The sequence below is a fragment of the Limanda limanda genome, chromosome 1 (assembly GCF_963576545.1).
Source record: "Limanda limanda chromosome 1, fLimLim1.1, whole genome shotgun sequence".
Classification (NCBI taxonomy): Eukaryota; Metazoa; Chordata; class Actinopteri; order Pleuronectiformes; family Pleuronectidae; genus Limanda; species Limanda limanda.
This window is the reverse complement of record NC_083636.1, coordinates 1783383-1795882: the sequence shown is the minus strand read 5'-3', so window position 1 is coordinate 1795882 and position 12500 is coordinate 1783383. Positions and strand designations below refer to the sequence as shown.

At 45.9% G+C, this 12500-nt stretch overlaps 1 protein-coding gene across 1 annotated transcript in view; it reads left to right on the top strand.

Annotated features, from left to right (window-relative positions):
* The window catches only part of myo5b (myosin VB), a 32078-nt gene that overhangs the window by 11683 nt on the left and 7895 nt on the right, over positions 1 to 12500 (top strand). The window contains exons 10-29 of the mRNA XM_061074766.1: positions 293 to 558; positions 939 to 1020; positions 1168 to 1308; positions 1407 to 1529; positions 2645 to 2728; positions 3528 to 3662; positions 3749 to 3846; positions 5019 to 5105; positions 5730 to 5841; positions 6324 to 6535; positions 6645 to 6801; positions 8288 to 8527; positions 8602 to 8838; positions 8939 to 9032; positions 9396 to 9541; positions 9962 to 10081; positions 10295 to 10429; positions 10508 to 10573; positions 10687 to 10926; positions 11232 to 11386. Of these exons, the coding sequence (XP_060930749.1) occupies positions 293 to 558; positions 939 to 1020; positions 1168 to 1308; positions 1407 to 1529; positions 2645 to 2728; positions 3528 to 3662; positions 3749 to 3846; positions 5019 to 5105; positions 5730 to 5841; positions 6324 to 6535; positions 6645 to 6801; positions 8288 to 8527; positions 8602 to 8838; positions 8939 to 9032; positions 9396 to 9541; positions 9962 to 10081; positions 10295 to 10429; positions 10508 to 10573; positions 10687 to 10926; positions 11232 to 11386 (2930 nt within the window). The remainder of the gene's footprint in view (positions 1 to 292; positions 559 to 938; positions 1021 to 1167; positions 1309 to 1406; positions 1530 to 2644; positions 2729 to 3527; positions 3663 to 3748; positions 3847 to 5018; positions 5106 to 5729; positions 5842 to 6323; positions 6536 to 6644; positions 6802 to 8287; positions 8528 to 8601; positions 8839 to 8938; positions 9033 to 9395; positions 9542 to 9961; positions 10082 to 10294; positions 10430 to 10507; positions 10574 to 10686; positions 10927 to 11231; positions 11387 to 12500) is intronic.

Sequence of the window (12500 nt, the reverse complement as noted above, 5' to 3'; positions counted from 1 at the left end):
CATACTTATGAATAATTATGTTATTTTCTAAATTTTTTTATAATTTATGCAGTGTCACAACTACATCTCTGACATTTCATAACAAACAAGAGCGTTTAAAAATCGGTTGAAAATTGTGCAAGTTATGGTTATTTTAAAAGTAAGTACCACTACAACACAATGTTATGGGTGAGCGAGCTGCCTGTAGCAAGATGGCCGCCATGTGCGGACGTCCGGCTCCGTCGAACGAGACATGTAGTCTTTATATATATCTATGGTTGTTGCCTCTAACAGGAAGCGTTGTGTGTTACAGAAGGACGACGCCCACCTGAAGCACTTCTGCCGGCTGCTGGGGGTGGAGCTGAAGCAGATGGAGCACTGGCTCTGTCACAGGAAGTTGGCCACGACCTCGGAGACGTACGTGAAGAACATGTCCAGCAAGCAGGCCACCAACGCCCGGGACGCCCTCGCCAAGCACATCTACGCACGCATGTTCGACTGGATCGTGCAACACATCAACAAGTCTCTGCACACGACGTCCAAACAGAACTCCTTCATCGGCGTCCTGGACATCTACGGGTACGAGGGACAGACCATAATACTCTGGGTTCTAGAACAGCAGTTTCTTAACCTTAGAGAACACCAGTGTTTGGTTTTTTGTTTCTCTAACAACCGGAGGGGAGCATATCGTAAACATGATCCACTGTGGCCCCTCCCACTGTGACTCCTTCCACTGTGGCCCCTCCCACAGTCCTTCTGATTCCTTATCTATCAGGTTCTGTACGACATGGCATGTCAGCTGGCTGCAGTAGAGGTCCTCAACACCTCCTCCATGTCAGCAGATGGGACATGAACCAAACTAATAGAAAATGAGATGTTCTCTGGATGTTGTAGGTCAAAGGTCAAAGGTCGAAGGTCGAGGTTTCTGTTTGAACTGAACTGTCTGTGACTTCCTGCAGGTTCGAGACGTTTGAGATCAACAGTTTTGAACAATTCTGCATCAACTACGCCAACGAGAAGCTTCAGCAGCAGTTTAACTCTGTGAGTCTTCATCTTCTCCTCCTCTCCTCCTCCTTCTGCTCCTCTCCTCCTCTCCTCTCCTCCTCCTCTCCTCCTCTCCTCCTCTCCTCCTCTCCTCCCTGCAGCTGATGGAGCTGATTGTGTTGTGTTGTGTTTGTGTGTCTGCAGCATGTGTTTAAACTGGAGCAGGAGGAGTACATGAAGGAGCTGATTCCCTGGACTCTGATTGATTTCTATGATAATCAGCCGTGCATCGACCTGATCGAGGCTCGACTCGGTGTCCTGGACCTGCTGGACGAGGAGTGTAAGGTAGGAAGACTTCCCCCCCCCACCTCCTCTTCCTCTTCCTCCTCTACCTCCTCCTCTTCCTCCTTAACGGACGTTGTTTCATCTTCTGCTCGCTTCAGGTTCCGAAGGGAACCGATGTGAACTGGGCTCAGAAGCTCTACCAGCAGCACTCGGCCAAAGATCAGTTTCAGAAACCTCGAATGTCCAACACGTCGTTCATCATCATCCACTTCGCTGACAAGGTGAGATCAGGACCCTCCTCCTCTCCTCTTCTCCTCCTCTCCTCCTCATCTCCTCCTCTTCTTCTCCTTTCCTCATCCCTCTTCTCCTCCTCTCCTCCTCTCCTCCTCTCCTCCTCTCCTCTTCTCCTCTTCTCCTTCTCCTCCTCTCCTCCTCTCCTCCTCTCCTCCTCTCCTCCTCTCCTCCTCTCCTTCTCCTCCTCTCCTCCTCTTCTCCTCTTCTCCTCTTCATCTCCTCCTCTTCTCCTCTTCTTCACCTTTCCTCCTCTCCTCTTCTCCTCTCCTCCTCTCCTCCTCTCCTCTTCTCCTCTTCTTCTCCTCTTCTCCTCCTCTCCTCCTATTCTCCTCTCCTCTTCTTCTCCTCTTCTCCTCCTCTCCTCCTCTCCTCTTCTCCTCCTCTCCTCCTCTCCTCCTGTTCTCCTGTTCTCCTCCTCTCCTCTTCTCCTCCTCTCCTCCTCTCCTCATCTCCTCCTCTGCTTCTCTCCTCCTCTTCTCCTCTCCTCTTCTTCTCCTCTTCTCCTCTTCTCCTCCTCTCCTGCTCTCCTCTTCTCCTCTTCTCCTCTTCTCCTCCTCTCCTCCTCTTCTCCTCTCCTCTTCTTCTCCTCTTCTCCTCTTCTCCTCCTCTCCTCCTCTCCTCATCTCCTCCTCTGCTTCTCTCCTCCTCTCCTCCTCTTCTCCTCTCCTCCTCTCCTTCTCCTCTTCTCCTCCTCTCCTCCTCCTCCTCTCCTCGTCTCCTCCTCCTCTCCTCTTGTCCTCTTCTCCTCCTCTCCTCTTCTTCTCCTTTCCTCCTCTCCTCTTCTCCTCCTCTCCTCTTCTCCTCTCCTCCTCTCCTCCTCTGCTCCTCTCCTCTCCTCTTCCTCTCCTCCTCTCCTCTTCTCCTCCTCTCCTCTCCTCTCCTCTTCCTCTCCTCCTCTCCTCTCCTCTTCTCCTCCTCTTCTCCTCTTCTCCTCTCCTCCTCTCCTCCTCCTCTCCTCCTCCTCTCCTCCTCTCCTCCTCTCCTCCTCTCCCCCAACACAAAAAACCACAAGGAATCGGTTCAATGAGAAAATAACTGAACGCGTTGATGATACAACACGAGATGACAGATGAGCTGATGATGTCACTTCCTGTTTGGACAGGTGGAGTATCAGTGTGACGGTTTCCTGGAGAAGAACCGGGACACGGTGTACGAGGAGCAGATCAACATCCTGAAGGCCAGTCAGGTAAAGAAGGAGAAGAAGAAATAAAATGGATAAAGTTTTTATTAAACTTTTCTTAGGCATGGTACATGGCAAATTAAACATATTTCTTTATTCAGGAACAAGTAGTATATGGTTGAGAATTGACTCTAATAACAGACTTCGCACATATTTGTCTCAAAAAATAGGCAGCTATTACAAAACAAAGTGAGTACATAATGATATCCACTCATACCTTCATTGCATACCTGCACCCCCCACCATACATGATATAGCATACATCATATAGACATGTTGCTGAGGTATACAGTATTACAGGATCCCACTTGGGAGAAACACAGCAAAACAATAAAACCAGAGTCCTAGTGGGGATTATTATCTACTTTTATGTAATTCCAAAACCTGTCCCAAGGGGTCAGCCCCTCCTCCCTGTCATCACTCAATCTACTAAGCATACATTCATAGGATGCAGTTTCAGTCATTGCACATACCCATTCTTTTACCTGTGGAATTTCTGGCGCCTTCCAATTTCTTAAGATAACTCGGCAAGCTGTTGTTGTACCCACCGAAATTACAGAAAAATTACATTTGGTTACATTGGGTAATTGAGACTTGTCCCCCAGTAAACAGAGCTCTGGATTTAGGGAATCTCTGCTCCAAGCCAGTTACTTAAAATATTTAGAATCTGAGTCCAGAAAGGTCGAATCAAGACGCATTCCCACATACAGTGGAGGAAAGTACCAGTTTTAAATAAAGTGGATTTAAGTTAAATCTGACGACGCCTTCGATCTTTATGAAACGTTGTCTCTGTCTCTTCCTGCAGCTTCAGCTCGTCGCCGATCTGTTTCACGACAAAGACGACGCCCCCCCCTCAAAGAACTCCCGGGTGAACGTGCGTGCAGCCAAGCCGAGTCCTCGCGGGCCCAACAAGGAGCACAGGAAGACGGTGGGACACCAGGTGAGCTGAGCGCTGCAGGACCGCCCCCCCCCCCCCCCCGGGGACGTCCCCTCCTCACTGTGACTCATGTTCTTGTGTTGATCCAGTTCCGCAGCTCGCTGCATCTCCTGATGGAGACGCTGAACGCCACCACGCCGCACTACGTCCGCTGCATCAAACCCAACGACTTCAAAGAGGCCTTCTCGTGAGTCCGCCATTTATTTCCTCTGAGGTCAAAGGTTAATGATTGAAGGGTCCAGGACAGACATGTACTTTCAAACTCAGACTGTAAATAAAGATGGAAGCCACATCTCCACCTCCTCCAGAAATTAAGTTTGAATTTGCCGGATACGAACGCTGCCATCTTGTGCTGCTGCACTCGACCAATCAGGAGTCGGCTTCGGCTGTCATCATCATAGACATATATAAAGGCTAGATGTCTCGTCTGCGTTGCCGGCCAACGGAGCCGGACGTCACCACATGGCGGCCATCTTGCTAGGGGGCAGCTCGCTCACCCATAACATTGTGTTGGTAAATAACCATCACTTACTCAATTTTCAACCGATTTTGAAACGGTCTAGTTTGTTATAAATGTCAGAGATGAAGTTATGACACTGCATAAATTATTAATTTTTTTTAGAAAATAACATAATTATTCATAAGTATGCAGTGTCATATCTACATCTCTGACGTTTATAACAAACCAGACCGTTTCAAAATCGGTTGAAAATTGAGTAAGTTATGGTTATTTACCAACACAATGTTATGGGTGAGCGAGCTGCCCCCTAGCAAGATGGCCGCCATGTGGTGACGTCCGGCTCTGTCGAACGAGACATCTAGTCTTTATATATGTCTATGGTCATCATGACGTCTCAGCCCATTTATATATCATCAAATAACTTATTAGAAAAAAACTGATGAAACATGAAAACGTAAACATATAACAAAGAAAAACTAAAAACAAACACCTAATGTGTAATAATGAAATATATATAATAAGTAAATGATAAATGTATCATAGTGAAATGATAATTGATGAGTATTGATGAGTGACGGCCACAGAGCTGCAGCTCGAGGTTGTTTCTGACTCACTGGAGGTTTTCAGCCTGTTTCAGATAAACGCTGCTTTGTTCTCGACCTCCTGACGTCTCCGTCACGTTAATTAGATGAAGAGTCACATGATCCAGACTCAGGTTCACTGTAACGACTCCTCAATCGTCCGGCTGTCGTCTGTCAGTCTGTCTGTGTCGTGTGTGTGTGTGTGTGTTTGTTTGTGCGATGCCGCAGACAAGGAAGAGGAGGTGGGACTTCACCTACAAACCAAACGTTAACTCTGGTTCCAGGTGATTTGAACGTGTTTCCTGTTTGTTGCTGCAGGTTCGACTCGAGTCGAGCGGTGCAGCAGCTCCGAGCGTGTGGCGTCCTGGAGACGATCCGGATCAGTGCGGCCGGATACCCGTCCAGGTGAGTCCCGCCGCACAGACTGATCTCAGGTCTGTGGTTCTGCTTCAGGAGCAGCGACATCTTGTTGTTGTTGTTGTTGTTCTTCTTCTTCTTCTCTCTGAAGCTCGTTCTCCTCTCAGCGTTTTTCTCCTGAGTCAGTGTGAAATCTAATAATCTGAGTTCCTGTGTGACAGCATGAGAAACAACAAGTTACATAACTCACACATGTTTGGATACAGTTTCCCATCAATAATATTTGAGACTCAAATGTCAAAGATTCTAAAACTGAAGTTTTACTTTATAATAAACCATCAACACCGGTTTAAAGATATTAAAATACATTATCATCATTAAAGAGGATTTTATTTACTTGTTTAAGATTCGATTATGGATCATCAGAAAAATGTAGGATTCCTTCACATAATTTAACTTTAAAATATTTCTTCATGTGGTTAAGGAAAAATAATTCAGTTTGGTGGTTTTAATCTGTGTGATATTACACACATGGAATATTAAACATGTTCTTTTATACATATTTTATATCGTCTACGTCACATAAGAAATCTGTTTACAACATGTGACACTGATGGAAGCAGTTATCAGTCTATTTTGAAGAGATGACCATGTGTGACTTCCTGTTTGCAGGTGGACGTATCCTGATTTCTTCAGCAGGTATCGAGTGTTGATGAAGAAATCTGACATGACGTCGTCTGATAAGAAGCTCGTCTGTAAAAACCTGCTGGCGACGCTGATCAAGGTCAGAACGTTTAATCCACATCAGGGGTCAGAGATCAGATCAGTGATCAGGTCAGTGATCAGGTCAGTGATCAGTGATCAGATCAGTGATCAGTGATCAGGTCAGTGATCAGTGATCAGGTCAGTGATCAGGTCAGTGATCAGGTCAGTGATCAGATCAGTGATCAGTGATCAGTGATCAGGTCAGTGATCAGTGATCAGTGATCAGGTCAGTGATCAGTGATCAGTGATCAGGTCAGTGATCAGATCAGTGATCAGATCAGTGATCAGTGATCAGTGATCAGTGATCAGGTCAGTGATCAGTGATCAGGTCAGTGATCAGGTCAGTGATCAGGTCAGTGATCAGATCAGTGATCAGGTCAGTGATCAGATCAGTGATCAGGTCAGTGATCAGGTCAGTGATCAGATCAGTGATCAGGTCAGTGATCAGATCAGTGATCAGATCAGTGATCAGATGAATGCTCTGTTTTCCTCGTGTCTCAGGAGCCGGACATGTTCCAGTTTGGAAAGACGAAGATCTTCTTCCGGGCGGGTCAGGTGGCGTACCTGGAGAAGCTCCGCGCTGATAAGTTCCGTTCGGCGTGCATCAAGATCCAGAAGACGGTTCGAGGCTGGCTGCAGAGAATCCGATACCGGAAGATCCGCAAGATGGCCATCACTCTGCAGAGATACGGCCGAGGTTACCTGGCCCGCAGGTCGGTGTCCTGCAGGACGATATCATCATCTCTGTGATGAACATCAACCAGGTGGCTTTTCACTTTGTTTAGTTTGCGTCTCAACTTCCTGTCGGTGTTTTCTCCTCAGATACGCCGAGTACCTGCGTCTGACCCGAGCAGCACTCGTCTGTCAGAAGCAGTATCGGATGGTGAGAGACCGACGGGCGTTCCTGAGGGTGAGGAAGGCGGTGGTCACCATCCAGGCCTACGCTAAAGGGATGTTCACACGCAGGATCTACTGGGAGGTAAGAACACAGCTGGAGTCGCTGAGCTCTGCACTGTGTTTGATAGATAGATAGATAGATAGATAGATGGATGGATGGATGGATGGATGGATGGATGGATGGATGGATGGATGGATGGATGGATGGATGGATGGATGGATGGATGGATGGATGGGTGGGTGGGTGGGTGGGTGGGTGGGTGGGTGGGTGGGTGGGTAGATAGATAGATACATGGATAGATACATGGATAGATAGATAGATAGATACATGGATAGATAGATACATGGATAGATAGATACATGGATAGATAGATACATAGATAGATAGATACATGGATAGATAGATACATGGATAGATAGATACATGGATAGATAGATAGATAGATAGATACATGGATAGATAGATAGATAGATAGATAGATAGATAGATAGATAGATAGATAGATAGATAGATAGATAGATAGATAGATAGATACATGGATAGATAGATACATGGATAGATAGATACATGGATAGATAGATACATAGATAGATAGATAGATAGATAGATAGATAGATAGATAGATAGATAGATAGATAGATAGATAGATAGATAGATAGATAGATAGATAGATAGATAGATAGATAGATAGATAGATAGATACATGGATAGATACATGGATAGATAGATAGATAGATAGATACATGGATAGATAGATAGATAGATAGATAGATACATGGATAGATAGATAGATAGATAGATACATGGATAGATATATAGATAGATAGATAGATATATAGATAGATAGATAGATATATAGATAGATAGATAGATACATGGATAGATAGATAGATAGATAGATAGATAGATAGATACATGGATAGATAGATAGATAGATAGATAGATAGATAGATAGATAGATAGATAGATAGATAGATAGATAGATAGATAGATAGATAGATTACTTTATTCATCCCCGAAGGGAAATTAAGTCGTCATAGCAGCCGGTATATTTGAATACAATAAAATACAATAGAATAGAATAATATAAAAAATATTGCGGTAGAAAGAATAAAAACAGAAACACAAGATAAATAGGTAGATAAGGTGCAGTGGCAAGATGATGGTAATAGTACTGATGATATGATGGTAATGTTATTGTTAGACAGTATATAACAATAGTACAGTATATATAGTATATAATATAACATGATATATATTTATATATGATAGTAATTATACCAATATAATAGCAGTATATAGTAATAATGGCAGCAACAGTATATATAGTAATAGTAAATATAATAATAATAATAATAATAACATGTACACATGCATAAATATGTGTATATACAAGAATATACAAAGAGTATGATATGATATATAGTAGAGGTATAAATATAAGTATTTGACTATACAATAGATAGTATAATATACTATGAGTGTAAGAATATGTAGACAGAGTGTGATGGTGAGATGTGAGGAGGACTCTGTAGTTCTGATCTCCTCTCACTTCTCTCCTCCTCAGTTCCTCCTGCATCACAAGGCCATGATCATCCAGAAGAGCGTGCGTGGCTGGCTGCAGAGGAAGAAGTTCCAACGAGCACGGAACGCTGCCATCACCATCCAGTGTGGCTTCAGACGCGTCCAAGCCAAGAAACGACTCAAAGAGCGGAAGATCGAAGCTCGATCCGCCCAACACCTGAAGAATCTCAACTCAGGGATGGAGAACAAGATCGTGCAGCTGCAGAGGAAGATGGACGACCAGGTATAGAGCTCAACATGTAGAACCTGATGTTCCTGCTGCTCACACAGACTCTTACTCATCTCTTCCTGTTTCAGTCTAAAGATTTAAAAACTCAGAACGAGCAGCTGCAGACGGTGAACATCAGCATGGGCACGGAGGTGAGCAAACTGCGGAAGGAGCTGGAGCAGGTCCGGGGTCCGCGCGGCGAAGGAGGTCAGCTGACGTCCCTGCAGGCGGAGCTGGAGAAGCTGAGGGCGGAGCTTCAGGAGGCGCACGCCGTCAGGAAGAAACTGGAGGAGGAGCACGGCAGCGAGAAAATGAGCCTGGAACAGGTGAGTGTGAAGTCTGTCCGATCGCTGGCGTGTTCGAGTCACTTCCTGTGATGATGTAACTGATGATGTAATCTGCGTCCTTTCCCCTCCATGACCTCAGCGGGTGGAGGAGCTGGAGAAAGAAAACTCTCTGCTGAAGAGTGAGAAGGAGGAAATGAACCAGAAGATCCTTCAGCAGACGAAGAACTCCCAAGGTGAGACCTTTTCCTCCTCCGTGCTTCTGCTGCCCCCTGCTGGTTTCATCTCCTCACTGTAAACTAACCTGTAAACCACAGGTCTCTGGAGTCAGCTTCATGTAATGCGCTACTTTACCACTAGATGTCAATAGAGTGGTGAAGTCTGAACACTGAAGCTGAAGACAGGAGGTGGAACTGTGTCACTGATTCTGTTGTGTGTGTGTGTGTGTGTGTGTGTGTGTGTGTGTGTGTGTGTGTGTGTGTGTGTGTGTGTGTGTGTGTGTGTGTGTGTGTGTGTGTGTGTGTGTGTGTGTGTGTGTGTGTGTGTGTGTGTGTGTGTGTGTGTGTGTGTGTGTGTGTGTGTGTGTGTGTGTGTTTCAGACATCAGCAGCAGTGTGTCTCAGACAGAAGCGTCTCTTCAGAAGGAGCTGGACGAAGAGAGGCAGAGATACCAGAACCTCCTCAAAGAGATTTCCAGAGTGGAGCAGAAATACGAGAACCTGAAGGAGGAGGTGTCTCTCACTAAGGTGAGCGCTCACCTGCCTTTAGGGGGCGGAGCTACTGTCGCTCCCGGTCCTCGTCCCCGCGCCGTCGACACCTTGTGGCCGGAGGTGTTATGTTTTCAGGTTTTCCGTCTGTCTCATTCTTTGTGAAGGCGATATCTCAAGAACAACTTTGGGGTTAGGGTTCAAACGTATTCGATTTTTGTGGTCAAAGGTTAAAGGTCATCTCAGCCTTGAGTCAAGTAAGGACAGAAGCTACGTTAGAACAAACAGGATTCATAGGGTCATATTTACCAGGTCACAGTTTCTACTCCAACTATGTTATGTAGGAGGTTAGAGCCACCATCGCCCCCTGCAGGCAGAGGTCATCAGAGGGTCACGGGAGTTATTTTACTATACAGATGTTTACTGACACTTACAGTTCCCTCTCCCATCCTCCTCCAGTTCGTGCCCGGCCACAGGAGGAACACGTCCAACCTGAGCAGCCTGGAGTCGGACTCGAACTACCCGTCAGTGTCCACGTCGGAGGTCGGCGACACGGAGGACTCCGTCCAGCTGGTGGAGGTGAGGCTGAGGAGACGAGTCCAAACACAACCATCACGTTTAAATCATCTGACCGGGAAGAGAAGAGAATTCATCTTTTCAGATTCAAAGACGTCAGATCTTTCACGTTAATGTCCTGTTTGTTGTAACAACGGACGGACGTGTAGATATGACGATTGAAGGAAGATGATTGGATCAGACCGTGAACGTGTGGATCTGCTGGTTGGTTTTCAGGAGATGGGCGTGGAGAAAGCTGCGATGGACATCAGTCTGTTCATGAAGCTGCAGAAACGAGTGCGAGAGCTGGAGCAGGAGAGGAAGAGGCTGCAGACCAGTGTGGACAAGATGGAGGAGCTCGCCAAGCACAAGGTGACGACTCTGATCAAAGGTTAATGACTCGTCTGATGGTCCGAGGACGTTTCACTGACAGGTTTGTTTCTGTCCTAGAGCTCTGAGCCGAGGAGTCCCACGTCTGAGCTGGAAACTGCAGATCTGGCCTACAACAACCTAAAGGTACGAAACCGACGCACACGTTAAAAACACGTTTAAATCATCTGCCTGTCTGAAGGAAATGACAAAAAGTGATGGAAGTTGAATCAAATGATGGATATAACCTGTCTCTGCAGAGAGAGGAGCTGGAGTCCGAGAACAAGAAGCTGAAGAACGACCTCAACGCCCTGAGGAAGAGCATCTCTGAGCGAGCAGCTGATAACAACTCGTCCAATGAGCTGCAGGACGGCTACAACCTGCTGCTGAGTCAGCTCAAAGCAGCCAATGACGAGCTGGACGCCCGCAAAGAGGAGATGCTCATCCTCAGGTCCCAGATCGTCAAGAACGCTCAGCTCCTGGAGAAGAACCAACAAGTTGTGAGTTTGAGAAGAAATGTGTTGATACAAACCTCAAACCAAAACTGTCAGAGAGGAGAACGTCACGTCCAGAGTTGAATGTTTTAACGATCAAAACAGTTCAAAACTACAGCATCGTCTGCGTTAAACTGTGACTCTGTGTTGACTTCAGGTCTTAAAACTTATTTTACAATCTATTCTGATTCCATTTCCAGAAAGAGATCCTGAATAAAGAGTAAAGAGAAGCGTCTCTAGCCATGAGCCCTGTGGAACACCAGTCATGTTGTAGATGTTTTCAGGAACTCTCTGTGTTTCCTGTGTTTCAGCAGCAAAGTAATAATGTTCCAGAGGCTCCAGATGTTCCAGAGGTTACTGGGGTCACTGGGGTTACTGAGCTTCCAGAGGTTCCAGAGGTCACTGAGGTTCCCGAGGACAAGGAAGAGGCCCTCAAAGCGTATCAAGGACTGACTGAGTCTAAAAGGTCAGTGACATCATCTCGGCAGGACTCACCCGTCCGTCAGTGTTCGTGTCCTGTCGTCCTCCGACTTGTGATGTTGACGCCACAGCTGTCGACTCAGTAACGCAGCTCACTCACGTGCACCTTGTTTCATGGCGGTGGGCGGAGCTAATGCTTGGCACTAGCGCAATTTTCATAACAACAACCAAACACAGTTCCCCGTTGGTCTTATGCGCTAACGTGCCATGCTAGGTAGGTCGAGCAGCGGCCTCGTCTCTCCAGGTCGTCCCGATGTCTGATGTCAGTAGCAACTGTACTCACATCTATAATTATAATTATTATTATTATTATTATTATTATTATTGTTATTATTATTATTCAATTACATTTTCAATTTTTTGTGTTTTTCATTCATACTGTTTTCTACATTGTTTCTCACAATCTGTTGTTTCATCTTCTTCCATCTGTCTCTCTGTCTCTTTGTGTCTTTGGTTCTCTGTCTCTCTGGTTCTCTGTCTCTTTGTCTCTTTGTCTATTTGTCTCTCTGTCTCTTTGGTTCTTTGTCTCTTTGTCTATTTGTCTCTCTGTCTCTTTGGTTCTTTGTCTCTCCGTCTCTCTGTCTCTCTGGTTCTCTGTCTCTCTGTCTCTCTGTCTCTCTGTCTCTCTGTCTCTCTGTCTCTCTGTCTCTTTGTCTCTCTGGTTCTCTGTCTCTCTGTCTCTCTGGTTCTCTGTCTCTTTGTCTCTCTGTCTCTCTGTCTCTTTGTCTCTTTGTCTCTCTGTCTCTCTGTCTCTCTGTCTCTCTGTCTCTCTGTCTCTCTGGTTCTCTGTCTCTCTGCCTGTCCTCTGCCTGGTGGACACCAGTATCCAGCAGGACTGGTGTTATCTGAATGAAGATGGAGAGCTGGGTTTGGCTTATCAAGGCCTCAAACAAGTTGCCAGGTTTCTGTCTTCTCACTTTTTTATCTTCTTTTTTTTTCCAAACTGTCGACTGAGCTGAGTCTTTGAGTCTTTGAGTCTTTACAGTCTGACTCTGCCGTCACGCAGGACGGACACACGGTGCACGAGGTGTATAAACTACACTTTGTTTGTGTGAAACATGTTCTCTTAGTCAGGCAGGTGAAGGTACCTGTGCTGTGTC